General features: G+C 26.7%; 1 protein-coding gene across 5 annotated transcripts in view; it reads right to left on the bottom strand.

Annotated features, from left to right (window-relative positions):
• LOC126742702 (zwei Ig domain protein zig-8-like) overlaps positions 1–18203 on the bottom strand; it is a 389553-nt gene that overhangs the window by 27564 nt on the left and 343786 nt on the right. For all 5 annotated transcript variants that reach the window (XM_050449474.1, XM_050449476.1, XM_050449475.1 and 2 more), the window contains 2 exons: positions 15265–15376; positions 13265–13443 (listed from right to left, as the gene is read on the bottom strand). In XM_050449474.1, coding sequence (XP_050305431.1) covers positions 13265–13443; positions 15265–15376 — 291 coding nt within the window. The remainder of the gene's footprint in view (positions 1–13264; positions 13444–15264; positions 15377–18203) is intronic.

Genomic DNA, 18203 nt, shown 5'->3' with positions numbered 1-18203 from the left:
CTGGAGTAAAACAAAAAAAATATCAAAATGCCTGGAAAACATGATTTTTTTAAAAATTTTGAAATAACTAAAAAAAATTATCTCAAATATATATTATAGCAGAAAGGTCTGAAAGACATGAAAATGGTTTCAAAATTCCTAGAAGCCATTATTTTTTTTTAATTTGAATTCTGGGAAAACCAAAAATTACTGCTTGTAGGAAAAATTTTCCTTCAGGATTAGAATCTTAATCAAAAGTAGAACAAATCATATAGAATAATAGTTAGTCGAAAGCCTCAAAATAAAAAACAAAATAATTTTTTATAAAGATTTTTTTTTTATATTTTAATAAATCGCCCAAAAAGCTTTAAAAAAATCTTAGGAAACCTTTTTTAATTTACCAAATAAATGTCATACCTACTTTGTCAAAAAGTGTTCGTCAAAAAATCCAAAGTGATAGTCATGGGAAACAGTTACATAATTTTGATGCTTAATTTTTTTCTAGATAACTATTGAATAGAAAAAAAAATTGTTAAATTAAAAGTTATTTGAAATATTAATGCCTATAAGATGCAACAGAAAAATAATTTTTAGGTCCAATAGTTTTCCAGAAAATTAAAAAAAACCTCCTAGCAGTTTTTCTTTATTTTCTCAAACTATTAGGAATAGAAAAAAATAATTTTAATATTGAAATCCTAACCAAAAAAGAAATAAATAATTAAGAATAACTCTATAAAAAATTGAAGGTAAATTTTTTGAAAAATTTTAATTTTTTTATTTAAAAAGATTTTTTTTTAGATTAATAAATTGCCCAAAAAGCGTTAAAAAAGTCTTATAAAACTTAACTGCAAAGCAGTAAAAACTTTTTTAACGCTATAGTTAAAAGTCCTATAAAACTTTATTTTAAAAATCTAACAGAAAAAAGTTAAACCCAATTTCCCAAAAAAAGTCTTCGCAAAAAATCGTAAGGACCCATGGAAAAATTTTTACAATTTCCGTTTTTATTTTTTTCCTAAAAAACTATTGGGAACATAGAAAATTTTTAACTAGCTTTGTGTTTCTACTTAGAAATAAAACAAATCATAAATAATATATTTCTATCTATTTCTAATATATTTATTGCTGTTATTCAAAAAATAAAAAAGTTATAAAAGATTTTAAGAAATTAGAAATGCACAAAAAAAAGCTGTTAATATCATTTAATTGATCTAGATTATAACACTGCGATGTAAGCTAACAGGTTTCTATGACCGGAGCTTTTTGAACGAGCTACGTTCTTAATCAGAGGGTTTTGCCACTGCGCATCTTAATTTCATCGGCCACTCGGATATGGTTGAATTGTAGTTTATTTAAATTTATACAAACACGTCATTTTGCAAATAATATTAATAACACGTTAAAATAAGAATCTTCTTCTCTTCTTTTTTCGTTTTTTTCTTAATCTTCTCCTTTTTTCTCACAGCCGTCTTCAGTCTATTTACGGACATACGCCTTTCCAATTCTGATTTCCACCTTAACTTGTTTGCGGCTTCCTGTATTAATTATAGTCTTGCTGTTAGTCTGTTATTATCATACCACCAATTTGGTGGGCATCCTCTAATTTGCTTGAAGACATAAGGTTGCCCGGTTAAAATTCTCATCTCTTTCCATATGTCCAGCATAGGACCACTTCAACTTTACCACCCTTTTGACTACATACGTTGTTTGTCTACTCTATTCATTTATTTTCAGTCATTTAAAGATATATCCAATATTACTCGCTTCATTGCTCGCATTCCATCTTATTTAGTACAGAACTCAGTTTGCCGCCCAGGATTACTTTATTCTTCTTTATACCTTCACTATTTGACTTTCTCTTGCAAGGTCAATTTTTTGAATCAGATTTATGTTTTTCTTGGAGCTTTCTAATATCAGCCTTCCTCCATAGGCAGTATTTATTGTTTATCCTCAATTTAAAATTTAGGGACCCTTCAGGTGGCTCAAGTTTTTACCATTCACAATATTACTGCGCTCTGATTAAATCAGCTTCCTAAACACGTCTTCCAAAGCCAATATAAATAGTTTGGGTGCTAGAGTATAGCCATGCCTAACTCTTCTTTTAAGTGGAACCTGGTTTTTGTATTTAAGTAGTATGTTGCTATTCCTTCACTGGTAGTTTTTTGTATTTTCTCTTTCAAGTACAATTAGTTGTAAGTATGTACTATCAAACTTGCAATTTTGCAGTGGTCTCTGAACAACTCATGATCAACCGTATCTAATGCCTTTTATAGTCTATAAAAGTCAAATTTAAAAGACAGTGGTATTCGTTGTACTTTTGAATTAAAAATTTTATGGTAAACAAGTGAAATGCAGTTTGATAATATATTATCCTGTTCGAGTGCCTTGATGCATTTCAAGTCTTGCTTTAGTTGCTTTCGGTAATTTTTTAATCCGATATTTCTCACATTCATCTTCTATTTAACTATCGCTGTACTTATTGTATTCGCATAGCTCTGAGTAGTATTTCTCAATGATTTTCATTCGACTCGACTCAAAATTAGGTTAATTTGCCATATATTATTAGTATCTATTTTAAAATAAAATTAAAAGATTAAAAAAGAAAACTTGAAGAAATATAATATTTTTTATAAAAAATACATTAAGCAAATTCACTTCTGTCAGCTTTTAAAAATATTATTCGTTTTTTAATTAGATACGAATAAACTAATATTATTTAACTATAGAACTTCCAAAAAACTCTACTGAAATTTAGAGTAAGAAAAATGCGTATTTTTAATTACAATACTCATTCGTTAAATCCTTTCTCAAAATAAAATCTATTTCATGAAATCAAATAGTATTTTGACAGCAATAATATTTGTTATAAAAAGCGAATTAATTTCATTTATTATGGCATACTTACAACGTAATAAAATTAATTTTAATAATAATGATTCGTTTTTTTTTTGTAACGGGTGATAAAATTATTTTAAGTTTATTTATACAAAGGAACAATGAAAGCAAAAACTGAACTAAATTTGGCAATTCAAAAATACTAATATTTTATGTTGCCAATAACTTGTTTAGTCAAAGCTTTTAAAATTTTCCTTTAATGAAAACGTATTAACAATAACATTATATAGATAATTAATTTAAATAGTTCATAATTTATACGAATAAAGCAGAGCTTCTAACTTTATGATACCCCGTCTAACTTTAACAATAAGAAAACGGTAGAATGTGTCGTTAAGAAAGACATTATAGAACAATTGGTTTTTTAACGATCGTCTGGAAAAATAAACGATTCTTTCTTAGAATTGTCTGCAAAATATAAAATTTAAGGTATTATGATTTCTTTGAGAACAAAATATGAGAAATGTATTAATTTCTTTATAAATTAGCTGGAAACAGAAATTATATAATTTTAGCTGCAAATAACTTTAAGACATTATAAAAAGTAATTGATTAATTATTTATTGTAATTTTAAATGCAACTTTTTCGTATTTTGAACATATTTTAGCTTAATTTAATATATAATGTAAATTAGAAATTAACGACTTAATTGGCAAACAAATTTTATATTTTGAAGTTAAAATAGTAGCTTATTTGCTAGGCTTATTGTTAAAAAAATTGCTTTGCTATATCTACTTTAAAACTTTATATTTTAAGACGATATTTAGTATCAATTCCCAAAGATATAAATAAATTAAGCAAATAAGTTAAAAACATATTTAAAATTCACTAAAAAATTTCGAGAAACTAATAATTGTCGATGATAAAAATTATTTTGAAAATTTGATAGAGGTTATAAAAATTTAACGTTTAAAAAACGTAAAATGCAACGATTCATACCAAAAATAAAATAAATATCTTTCGTTAATACATGAAATATTTTAAACATACAACAGATGTCTAAGATAAAATAAATATTTAAATTTCTTAAAGCAAATAATTAATAACAATATCTTAAATGATTTAAAAAATAGCTTTTAAGTCTTTAAGAAAAATTAAATCACCTCCGAATTAACCGAAATTTCCTTGAGAAAATTTCAAATGCCTGAAGGTATATTAATTTTTTCTTCTAAATAAATATTTTATTAATTGATAATTTATTTGTTCCATTGTTATTAAGTTATTTGCTATAACTTTATGACTTTTTATGATAATTTTTAAAATCCAATACGATATAAATTCATAATAAAATTTATTTTATTTAAATTATTTCTTTTTTCTTTTAATTATTTAACAACAAAATGCTCTACGCTTTTGAGCAAAAGATTATAATTATAATAATTACGATGACTTTAAAACCGAAATATGTCTCAGTATTTTATTTAAATCTTCTTTAATTAATTGTATATTTTTTTCCTAAGTACTTACTAAATATCTAATTATTAAAATTCTGAGCCTAAAAATATGAATTGTAAACATAAATATGAAATATAAAGAAAAAGCTTTTTTTAAGAAAGAATTATAAGAGAAAAGTAAAGCATAGCCAATTAGGTTATGCCAATTAAAGCAACTTGATTTCGCGCAAATTTTAATGACGTAATTTAAAATAAAGGATTTCTATAATAAAATATGTTAATTGCCTTTAGCACTTATGTGGCGTTAATATTTAGGAAGATTAGGATTTACCATAACTATTTTACCACAGAGTATATTTAACTATTTATATATGGTTGCTTTCCAAGTTTTGCTCAGATAGTTGCTCAGATAGTATACAATTTTAAAATTTCAACTTAAATATAATTTTATAATAATAATTTTAATAAAATAATAAGATCAGATTTGAACAAAAAAAATATACAATTGTATAAGGAACATTTTCAAATTCGAGATGACAAAGTAGGTCAAGGCTAGAACAAGTTGGAAAACCCTAAAATTCTGAGTAAGAATAAAATAACATATTTTTACAATTTTAGTTTAGAGTAATTTAAAAAACTTGTTTTTGAATTGTTTCGTTGATTTAAATAGATTAAATACTTTAGACTTTAATTTTTATTTTTAAGTTGAAAATTACATTTAAATTTAAAGTTTTTACTTGATACTGCAGTATGTATTACAGTAGGTAGTCAAAGTCTATATAATGATAGATTGTCAAGTATAATGCGCCTAATATCTGAGACTAAAAATTGGCCCAAAATAATACAGCTTCTATGTACAAGCCAAAAAACGCAGTATAACTTTTTCTTTAAAAAAGTTTCGATTGTTGTTGAAATCAAGACAAGAATGAACAAGGATGTCCTTAAAATCAGAACATAAATATCAAGTAGAGGAAGATAATGACAGAGAAGGTTAAATATATGCGGCAGGCACGTTAGACTAAACGTCAATGACATTTTCTAAAGGTTTAAAAGTTCTAAATATTGAAATTCGTTTTTCTGAAAATCACTTTGCTAAAATTAGGCGACAAGAAATGACTTAGTTTAAAATTTAAAAAATTAAAATAACTTTAGTATTTACATAATATATCAAACCAATAAGTAAAACAATAAAACTTCATTTATGTTAGACTGTAAAAAGATCAATAGGCAATGCAGACAGTAATATTATAAGTAATAAGAAAATATCTTTTATAGGTTTTAGGTCAATCGATTAGTTATTATTAAAAAATTTACGTTGACCATTAGCTCCATTAAGAAAAAAACTTAAAAAACTTAAATGGATTATGCCAGCAGCATTGAACATTTAATATCCATAAACTTTTCTTCGTGAAATGCATTTTAAAAAGAAAGTTAAGTTTAATCGATATAAAATTTAAAATTAATTGAAATTTAAGAAAGAATATTAAAGTACAGGCTAATGTTAAAAAATTATTATTTGAAAATTCATTTAATATAGTTTAACTAAATCAAATATTGGAACGATATGTTCACATCTTTGGATTTGGCTAAAAACAAAATTTAATTATTTGTTTTTAACTAATCTTAGACTTAATTTTTTTATGTATTTAAAACTTTTTAAATAAATACTAAATAAGATTCTAACTTTAAAGTAACAAAAACACATAATGAGATAACGAAAACCTTGTGTTTATTCTACTTATAGAAGAAATGCAAAACGTAGTATTTTAAGATATGCTCAATCAATAAAATAATTTGATTTAGAGCACATATGATTCCAAAAAGTTGTAATTTTAAGTGGAACATTTTGTAAAAAAATATAATGTATCACAGATAATCTAAAAAAATTATTTTTTATGATTTAGTAAGTATGATTGTGATAATATTAAAAATCCAATATTATAATAAAGACTAAAATGTTCACTAAAAACTGTATTAAAGATTTTGAAAAAGTGGTTCATTTTTCTCAAAGTATATCTCTAAATAATATTTCATAAGGTGAAGGTTGACACAAAGTTAACGGCCTCAGTGTATGTTTTAATGAAAGTATATTTTTTAAATTATTACAGAAATTCAGGACCATAGTAAGTTAAAGAGGAGATCAGTCAGTGATTTAGCAGTCATACTTTAGTTTGTTTACTTTTTCATTTGCTATAGATTTAGGTCAGTCGACTAGATATTTTTAAAAATTTAGGAAGCATGCCACTAGTCGAAATAAGGTACGAATGGATAATGCCACGAAAATTGCATTTAATATTTAAAAGCCTTCTTCGTCGAAAGTATTGAAAAAAAAGATTTACGTCAGCCGAACAGATAATTTAAAATTAATTAGAAATTTAAATTAGACAAATCTAAGAGTTGATAAAATAATTTAATAATAAAACTAAATAATACAATGTAGCGGTTTTAAAAGCATACATTTTTTATTCTAAAGAATCCAGTAGGCAGAAATACCTGTCGGCAGATATCATTTTCACGTAATATAATTTTTAACTTACGCAGAATTTTACATATAATGAACGATAATAAACGTATAATTTTCTTAGTTTAACAACCGTAATAACATTATTTTTTAAGTAGCTGCGATAAATATTAATTAAATTTTTGGTAAAGATTAATTAAAAATATAACATTTTAATCTACCCGTGTAAACAACGACTTTAGTTCACTAAATATTAAGTGTTTTAAATGTCGCGAACGTAATTAAACATAGCAATTTTATTTGCTAAAAAAATTCATTTTAAACCTGCTACTTCGGCACGTTCGTTATTTTTCCGGCTTTTTTAATTAAAATTGATTGGACGGACTTCGCTGTTTATCAGGTCAATTTTTTGTTCCTGGTTAGAAACGAATTAGTTTTGATTTGTTTTATTTTTTTTTAGGTAATTTTTTATTTCAGCTCGTTAGTGCCATTGCGATGTTTTAGTTTCCAACTATTTGGTATTAAGTATGCCTTAGATTTTGAATTTTGGATTAGTTTATTTTATTTCTTATTTAATATAGTGATAGGGAAAATAGTGTAACAACTTTTAAATAATTAAGTCCTAGATCAACCTAAGTTCTAAGTTCCAGACATATTCAGAGTTCTGTTTAGAATATCTAATAAAATCAATGGATCAATAAAAATCTAACAGTTTAGTTATAGTAGGCAACACTTGATATCTTAATAATAAAGCTGTAACTGAATATCACATTTCTTCATATCGATGATAAACTAGTAATTATAAATAGACTAGAAGTAATAATCTAAAAAATGTAATGACATTTAAAATATCTATAAACAGATAAACCGATAAACCTTAGTTGGATATTTATTTAGGAAAACGAGATTAAGCTTAGTACAATTATCACAATATGTACCAGTCCACGAGGCATAGATATTTACTGCTACATTTAAGTGTACTTATAAAATGTAAATGGTTGATTAGTTCGACAATACTTCAGTATATTTGGAAAGAAATAACACTCTAGTATTGATATAAAGATTCACTGAACTCTTAAAGTCAGTTTTAGAAAGCTACAAAAGAAAACAAGTAAAAATTAGAGAACCACGAAAGAGAAGAGTGAACATACAAAAGTTAGCTCTTCTTTCTCAAAACATACAATAATAAAATTAAAAGATAAGGCTTACACATGTTTTAAAGCTTCTAAAAGTCAACATCAAAAGGACTACCACAAGCAGCTAAAAAATTTTACTAAAAACGCAATAGCACAGGAAAAAAAATTATTTGGAATGTTTTACTCGCTCTAACAAATTTGTTCTTTGGAAGATCTTAAGCATCTCGACATAATATTATTAAAAAACATAAAATCTTTACCAGATAAATTAGACAATCAATCCTAAAAAAGATAAACGATATTTTAAATAAAATACTCGAGACAGGACATAAAAGTAAATCAAGATCTAGCTTTTTATCAGCGAAAGAAAACAGTAGATTTTATTGGCGTCTTTTCTTTTCATACTGTGAATATTAATGTTGCTGTTTGATGCTGATTTATTTTAATAAACATTTTCTCTCTTTGTTACAAATATTATTAATTCATGTCTGCTAAATTCGGATTTCCCCTCAGACTAAAAAATAGCAAAGGTTCAACCATTGTCAAAAAGTAATTTGCCAGTCGACAAAAATAACCTAGAGCCAGTAAGTATTTAACCATGTCTCTCGAAAATTAAAAAGAAAAACAATGAACACACAAATTAGGAAACATTTCAATAAATTTAATATCGTATCAGAGCATCAGTTAGGATTTAGACCAGGGTATAGTTGCGCTTCAGTGCTGGCTCATATAATGGATGACATTTTTTAAGAGAATGATCTGGTAAATCATTTATCGATTCGATAGTATTTGGTAATAAGTGCTCCTTGACTACTCTAAGGCATTCGATACAGAATTTGTATCGAATAATCGATATTATTACAACTATAATCAACTATGATCTTTTGCTTGCTTTAAGTAAGTATGTGGAGACATCATTAGGACAATCGGAACATAGAAAGATGAAAAATGGTGTTCCAAAAAATTTAATTTTTGCCTCCTTTTTAATATTTACATGCAATATCGCCAAATGTTTAAATAATTGTCAAAGTCATACCAATATGCCGATAATGCCCAGAGAAGATACTCGTTTAATTCTCGAAATTGAAAACTAGCGAATGCAACCATTGAAATTTGGAAAGGGTATAACACTTTTCCGAAAAGCAGAGCTTAATGATAAATCCCAATAAGACAGTAGCACTTTACTATAGCAAAAATAAGCTGTGACCTAAACAAGAAAATTAAATTAACGATTCAGGGAAATCTACTGCCAACATCAATCTGAGAAAGAACGTGGGTCTTATGGTCGACACAGAGATTTAAGGAGAACGTAAACCTTTCCATTAAAAAGGCCTACGCATCATTAAAAGTTCTTTACCCACATTGACAAATATTAACATAAATAAACAAAGGATTGACCTTAAAGAGAGTTAAGTTCTAAATTATTTTAAATATTGTGATATATTTTATGAATAATACCTAACCCAATACAAACAAAACAGAATTCAAAAAGTACAAAAAACGTGTCTTACATTTATCTTTGCAATAAGGAAATATCATTCTGTTTTATTTAAATTCTGAGTTGCAGGTTGGAAAAACATGAAAAAGATAACTAAACATAACTCCTCCTCGTCATAACACTTTAATGTTTGAAAGAAGCTTCTCTTATAATGTTTACCATATGTGCAATGATGTTCCAACACCTCGAAACATTTACCAGTAAATAACTTTAAATCCAAAGTAAAACTCTATGTGTTAGGTCAAACTACTTAAATGATTTATTAAATTTTATACGCTTATATTTTTGTTGATTCGTTGCTGATAATGTACGTATATTACACGATAAAATTTTGTTAGTGAGGTTAAATCCCAATTGTGGTGCATTTGTGAACAGAGCAATCAAAATAATTAGAGTCGTTGCTTGCTATTTGTTTTTTTTTGTCGGTTTTCTTTTATTTCTGTTTTTTGTAATTGTCGTATGCATATGAATTATTAAAAAAAAATAATATAAAATTAACTACGTACTACAAATATTTATTATATTGCGTTCTATAAAAAACTTAAAGAATTAATTAATATTCTTTATAGCTTTAAGTAATGAATAGTTAACTGAAATTGAGACATTTTAAATGTTTAAAGATTGGTAAAATCTTGTAACTGCTTTAGTTTGATGCCTTAAAATTTATAGTGATCATCAACACTATAGGCATTAAGCTTACTGTATATTTCATATTCTTTGTGTTGTATTATATTACAAATTATGTATGGGTGTTGAATGCTAGACTTGAAATAATTTTAAATCTGCTCTCCAGTTCCTTTTTGTATAGGGACTGTATTTTGTATTATTATTATGAATCACTAAATCTATGTACTAAATATTTACTGATAGAAATAAAAATTACTATTATTCTTATTATATTTAGAGATAACCACTGTTTCGTTCGCTGTCCTTTTATTACTTTTTGCTAATTTTACTTATTTTTAGTTAACATAAGTTTTCTTTAAAATTTAAGATATTTAAGAATTAGTTCGGTAATACTTTGTTTATTTTGGTTTATTTACATTGATTTTGCATATAAAAGTTCACCCGGTATAACACACGCGTTTCTTGGTAAATTCTTAATATTTAAACTCGACCTATCTTACATTTCCTTACTCTCTTACTCCAATGTTCCTTCCATAAAGCCTTGCTCTTTTATCCTACTTTACCTTATGGATCCCTCGGGGCAAGAGGAGTAAGCTATTTGACCGAGGTCATCCACCAAAAACCAAGTATACGGAACAGGTGTGCGATACCGGAAAATAGTAGTACTACTGCAACTATTGAATCGGTACCTAAATCTCATGCGAGATAATACCGAAGTGCATCACGTCTTTGTCGATTTAATGAAAGCTGATTGGGGTGTTCCTTATATCAACATCCTTTACTTCATTTATTACTAGGGTAAGTCGAGTCATTTTTTTCCTTTCACGTTAAATTGTGTCTCTTCTTATTTTGTTTCTATTTTATTTCACTCATTACATAGTCACTAAGGGTGTGCGTCAAAAATAAAAGGATCATCTTATTTCAGTGTGACTGAAGCAGCGTTCCTATTTTTTTACAGTCTGGCCTTGATAACTTGATAAATAATTGAGATCGAAATAACCATGATTTAAGTAATTAAACATATATTATAAACAGGCCCGAAACAATCACTATACCATATTAACTTAAGAAAAGTTTCTAGAAAGCCCTATATATTTTGCTATGAAACCCTCTATATTTTACAATGCAAACTGGTATATTAGAAGAAAAGAGTATCAGACTAGATATAGAATAAGACATAAAAACTCGACTTAAATCTTCAAAGCTACAGAACAAAATTTTAAAGTTTAATTTATGATCGTCCAGATACAGATTAGTACCAAGTAGCTTTGGACATTAACCTAACACCTTTAAAAAGGTTGGGCCATAAAAGGAACTGGTAAGGAAAGTAAGAATTTAATTAGTCGGTCAAAAAATAGTTAAGTTAATGGTTAGACAACTCAGAAGCGTTCTATATTATGAGGAAGACTTTTTTTACTTAGTATTTTTGATAGTACAGAAATAAAGGACAATTAAAACATAATGTTGTAGATAATTATGTTTGAAAGACTGCTGATATTATGCGAAAACACTAAGAGTGTAAAAAATAAGAACTTTTGGTATAAAAATCCAAAACCAAATATCTTGGAGTATAAAGAATATACAATTTTAAATTTACCAGTTTCTTTTTATTTCTAAATATATTTTCAAGTAGACATTGACTAGGGCATAGATAAGAAAAAATAGATAACGAATTAAAATTAAAGACATGGATCAAAAAATAAAAAAAAAATATAAAGACTACAAAAAGACAAATTCCTTTAATTCATATTAACTATTATTAGTATTATTTATAGTCATTATTATTTTATAGTTAATGCTAACTATAGAATAATTTTAGGAATATCTGTAGAATCCACTATATATTTCCTTCTTTATACTTAATGATACATAATAGTATATCAGAAAGAAGGAAATAGCATTAAAACAAACATAATTTACTTTCTGCTTACTACCGCTAATACAAACTCGTCGGTCAGGTCAATATTATATATTAAATTTCTTTAAGAGGACCAGTATTATGAAAAACTAAGTTTGCAAAGTAAATTTGATGAGGAAGAAAGAAGTATTAGTCTAGAAGAACCCGAGTTCATCCAAATATTATTTCTTACAAATAACCATCACTATGAAAAAAATCAATTTTGGAAATATTTATAGAAACCCTATATATTTTTCTAGGAACTCTTATAATTTTAGTTATAATATTAGTCTAAAAAAACTAAGTAATATGTAATCTTTAGTCAAGTGGTTTCTTTACAGGTTGCCTTTCAGAATAATTTCTTTAGTAGACAGGAATAATTGAAACTAATTGAAGAAAAAATTTAACATGCCTTATAGATTGTCGGTCATTTATAAAATATTTTTATGCTTTACGTACCCTTTTATTGGATGTGTAAGTTAGATTCGGAATATGGTTGTGAAATAACACTTACATATATGTAACATTTGGGTTAAGTGCTGTTAAAATAAGTCACTCTGTATACATTTTAAGGAAAGTTTTTAATAAGGATGAATGTATTTATTTGGGTTAAAAACACACTCTTTTTCTTATCAATATTAATAACCTTAACGGGTGACTAGCACTATAAATTTCTATATATTTTAGTAGGAACCGCTATATATTTTTTTATCATTATCTGCAAAAGTTTATAAAAACTGCTACATATTCCAAGAAATGTTTTACCTAATATAAAGTCATAATAAGTCGATAACAAGCCCTATAGAAACATATATTTTCCTATTTATAGGCAAAAAAAATACACCTCTATATTCTGTATTAAATTATTTTTGTATCACTATGATGTACTATTTAGAGCGCATGTTCTGAGAATAATTTAACTTTTATTAAGCTTAATCTCACTAAAAATATAAATTTGGTTTATTTAAAATGTACTTTTATTTTAATATATAAAGCCTTATTAAAATACCATGAAAACAATTAATTTAAAATACATTTTAATCATACTTTATACGTAATACAAATCTTGTTGCAAGGCGGGCCTGCCTTCCGTATTTTAATTGTAACTTCAAAGCATTTTCTTTAAATAAATTTTAAGTGGAATTCTTTCAGCTTCCGCAGACCAAGAAAAACGGAACAGAAAAGAACAATTGGTATTTTTTTAAGTTGCATTTATTTCGCGTTTGCGTTAAGTTTGTTTTTACGCTTTTCCAAAGTTAAACGGATGCTGTTTAAATTTGCTAAGCTTTAAATTAAAAAATCTTTATTTCTGGAAGTGGTTGGTTTCCTTAAAACATAAAATGGATTTATTTAATTAAAACATAAATAAATAAACTTACCATTTAAAATATGCACGTAGGTGCTGGCAGGTTGTGCATTGCTTGGCACACAGGAATAATTTCCAGAATGTCTGGTAGCTGCATTGGTGATTGTCAATGTACTGCTCTTTTCGCTTAGTTCTGTTGTGACGTTTATCCCTCGATCTACGTCATAGTTTATCATTCTATTGTTATGATACCTAAGTTCAATTAAACAAAATATTAATTTTTTGGTTAGTGTCGGATCTGAAATATGTTTAACAAATTTGGTTCGAATTATTAAAGGTACGTAAGGGGCTTAAATTATAATTTGACGCTTTACCGTTATATAGTTTTTGTGCTAATATTTTAAATACCTCTAAAAATGCGAATATTTTTTATTTTTTTAGAAATCAGTCATAAAATACTGTATTTTTAATAATATTTATTTTCTCTGCATCTACAAACAAATTTAAACTATGACTCTTTTCCTATCTTGTCATTGGATATTATTTGTGATTGCAATCCATGTTTTCTCTTGCTTTAAAAATTAAAATATATAAGAATATGATTCAATTAAACTAACTAGCAATAAAGGCCACATCATAAAAAAAATAAAAAGGCCTGTTTCTACAGTATTTTTTATTTAATCAATTTTCTTGATTATTTGCTTATTTAGTTATAAATTTATAAATTGTGCCAAATAATTTGCAAACCTGACGATGAGCTAAATAAAGGCCGAAACGCCGGATATTATTCTGGAATACAATTGCTTTGATTTGAAATCCTAAACACGCTACACTTTCTCTCCTATTAGCACTAAAGATGTTGAACTTGACTAATATCGCATGACACTTAAAATATAAAAATAATAAATTGAACTAAGATATTGATACACCTTTGTCTGATACGTAACTTTTGCAATAAGTTTACATATTAATTTTGTATTTTTAATTTGATTTTTTTTATAGAAGAATATGTTTTAGTTATAAGTATGATACATGAAGATCTATATAAAGCCCAAAAGTAACAATAAAAAATATAAAGCCAAATTATTCAAAAAAAGATAATATGGTTTCTGAAAGACGAAATATCAGATATTTATAAATCTCAATAGGGTTCACTTAATTTTTTTTGCATTTCATTCTATAGCAATAAGTTATTGATCCAGTTGCTGTTTGATATAAACTTTCGTGTTAAAATCTCATATAATAAAATTAAATAATTCGATCAAGGCGCTTTATGCTCAGGGAAATTTAGATTTTTTTGTATTTATTCGATTAAACATTGCTCGATACTCCAATACTGTACTAATCCTTATGTGACTCTTAGAAAAAAGTTCAAATAAACTTATATCATAAGCCTCGTAACGTATATGCTATGTCATAAGGACTATATGCAGACTATATGTACTTTGTGATTTACATAACGGTAGGACAGGCCGTTCGGAAATCTGACCGTAGATAGTACCGAATTACAGTCGACCTAATCGGCGATGATATTATGGCATCTGCGATAGTCTTGAATTAGTTTACCGAGAAACCAATTAGTAACTAGACGGCTTCAGAATAAAACACCGAACTAGAACCACAATATGTCGTATATATTACTATCGGCTATTATAGCACACATATTTAGGGCACTTGACAATTACGGTGTCTAGAGAAAAGCGAAATTCAGCTTATTAAGCAACCGTCACTACGGGTCTTTTAACTGGATATTAATATGTTGGATAACTGGATATTAGACAGACCAAAGCAAGCGCACTACTAGCTTTGTTAATACTCTGGGTCACCTGTAACTCTCAATGGATAGTGAGAGATCTATTAAGATACATATACGATATATATACATATACGCAGCAGTCTCCTAAGGAGACTGCTGTGTATATATATTCTATTCAGTTTTGTACAAATTGAATTCAATAAGGTTTGCTTAAACTCTTCTTTTTAAAATCACCTGAGCACTTAATAAATATTGGAATCCTATTCTAAAATATTTGTCCTATATTTAGTTTATCCGCTATAATCACTATAACTTACCAAAAGACATAAGACGGAGGTTCTGTACTCTGCAAAACTGTACATTGCAATCTTAGACCACTTCCAGGTTTTAGGTATTTTTCTGATGGGCCCTGTATATCCGCTCTTGCTTCTAAAATAAAAAGAAAGTCTCCTTAGCATTTTTTTTCGTTCAAAAAATAATAACAAATTTATTAAAAACTCTTACAATGGGAAAAAATTAATGTTGTAAGTCGAAACCTATGTATATTTGATACACTTTGTATAAGCGATTCAATTATAAAAACTTTGCTTTAAACCTGTGCATAACCTAAATGGGTTCTATATCAAATTTAATAAATTATTAAGTCGATATTATTATCTATAATAATTTACGTAATTAAAAATAACAACAAAATGTAAAACTCAAGCACGTTATATTAATATTGTTACCCAAAGTTTTTATTTTAATAATTTTTCACGTCTCAAGGACTTTTTCATCTCAAATATAAACAAAAAAAGCCTTATTACCATTAAATAGCAAGTTGAAAATTACGGATAAACAATATGGGCCCTCTGGTATAAAAGGCAAAGTTTTGGCAGTTTGACTACCTCATAAACTCCATTAGGTAAATGAAAACTCTGAAGTTGCTCGTAACTTGAACGTTTCGTGCTATTTGTTACCTTTTAAATTTAATTATATGAAAAGAATATTGTTTTTTGCTAAATATTAAATTTAGTATATTAAGCACTTTTTATCATGATATATAGCACCAGCTGTTTGAAATAAAAATGTTGTTATAAACTATCAATTTTACTTACTTAAGATGGATTTGCGAAATGTAAAAACCTAGCTTTTTTATATATAAGAGATAAGTTTTATTTATATCTGTGTTTTTAAAGACCGTACTATACAAAAAAAATTAAAAAGCAATTAAATAGTGAAATAATGAAAAGTGTTATTTTTTAACTAAACTATAAAACCTTATGAAAAGGCTTTTTTCATTAAAAAAACTCAAAACATTAGGTTTCTCTGGCAGAACTTAATAAAGATAACAGCTTAAAAAATTAACTTAAGTTAGTACATCTGGTTTATGTTTTAAATAGTTTTTTAAATAACTCTTAATCCTATAACAGCAGTAATAATTTAATAATTATTTTAAGGCTACTAATGAAAATTAAAGGTTCATAGTATTTTTTTTATTAATTTTAAATTAGGGTTAACAAAAATTTACAAAAAAAACAGCAATAAAATGAACATCTGAGTCCATTAATTCACATCCCCTCTAGATTTACACTAACCCAAATGATACATGACCCCAGAGAGTTAATACACGACACCAGCTGCCACGTACTCGTATTTCCAAATAATGAAGCGTCGAGCTTCGCAAAATATTTACATGTATATTATAGAATCTGAGATACATACTGTCTACGTTCGGCAGAAATTGTGAAAATGGGATACGTGAGATAGAATAAGGAAATATATTTTGCATCGTAGCGGCGTATAATATAAAGTTCAGACTATCTCAGTTACCCTTTGCGATTATTGTGATTTAATAAATTATCTATTTTAATTGTTGTAACATAATATGTTGCATGTAATTTATTATAAATTAGGAGTAATAATAAGACCAGAAACTTTGCAACAAGCACAGCAATTGATAATAGCAAATTAATTAAATTTAAATTAATTAGTTAAAAAAATTTCTCTAAAATAAATGCAACACATGTACTCAAGGAGGCCAAGCCCTTTTCTTTCTTTGATAATAATATACTTGAACAACCCATCGAGATATTTAATCGTATAGATGATCTAATTTAAATCAACCACATTTTTGTGAGCCATTATTAAATATTCGTGCAAGTTTTCTTACCGGTAAGTTGAACTAATTGGACTTGAGATTAAAATCAAGCAGTAATTAGAAAGCTACACACAATAGTTCTTATAGATCGCAGTGTAACTTTACCCTAATTTTAATCTAATCTAAATCACCATCAGTATATTTTCGACTTTTCTCTTACTCTTATACAGATTATGAAATTTAGTGCACTTACTTTAGAAAATGCTTTAAACTGAGTTAATCCATGGATTATAAATTCACCAACCCACCTGCTGTTGTGTGCATTTAATTCCATTGTCTGAAAAATAATATTAGATATAATATGCTAATATTATTTTATAGGATCTTACATTAGTTGCAATTTTCATTTTAATATACCAATTTTTTTTCTGTGACAATCATTATAAATTCATAGTTGTCTTTTTAAAAGTTGAAAAAAAAACCTTTAAAAGAAGTACATGGACTGTGGTATAATTTTCAAGGAAGATAAAAGGGAGTTATTACTGCAGGTGACAGTGAAGTTACCGAGCTACTCTACATTATGTATAGTGCTTTTACCGTAGCCCAAGTCTCACTTATATATTTATTAACGTGACTCCTAATGCATGACCTTTCTGTAGTAAGCATCTAAATTGAAAAATAGACTATAATATTTTTCTATGATGTGGCGTTTTTTTTTTAATTTGTTGTATATTATAATGATATTATACAACAAGCTCTCTTGAAAAATTGACGCAAAATTACCAGTTAATAAGAACATTTTTCGCCGTTCAATTATTATCGTCGTTATTTAATAATCTAATTGATATTCGGTTATATCATACTTTGAAGCTCAGCTTAAGAATACTTAATGCCAGGCGGTAATTTCCTATTCAAGGGATCATCTTACAGCCATGTAATGATTAATTAAGGTTTAAGTTAATCAGCGAGCGCAGATTTTACACAGTCAAGTTATTCGTCTTGAGACAATAGGTGTAATTTTGCGTGATTTTTGTTTTTTTTTTAAATTTTAAACAAATCTATCCTTATATATAGCTACTTTAGTATGGCTATGTTTGATGATGTATAATGTGATTGATTTTTGTTCTTTTACAATTTTCGAAATACTTACATAATTTTGTAGACTTTTATCTAGCA

Source organism: Anthonomus grandis, chromosome 12, assembly GCF_022605725.1.
Source record: "Anthonomus grandis grandis chromosome 12, icAntGran1.3, whole genome shotgun sequence".
Classification (NCBI taxonomy): domain Eukaryota; kingdom Metazoa; phylum Arthropoda; class Insecta; order Coleoptera; family Curculionidae; genus Anthonomus; species Anthonomus grandis.
This window is presented reverse-complemented; position numbering and strand designations above follow the sequence as displayed.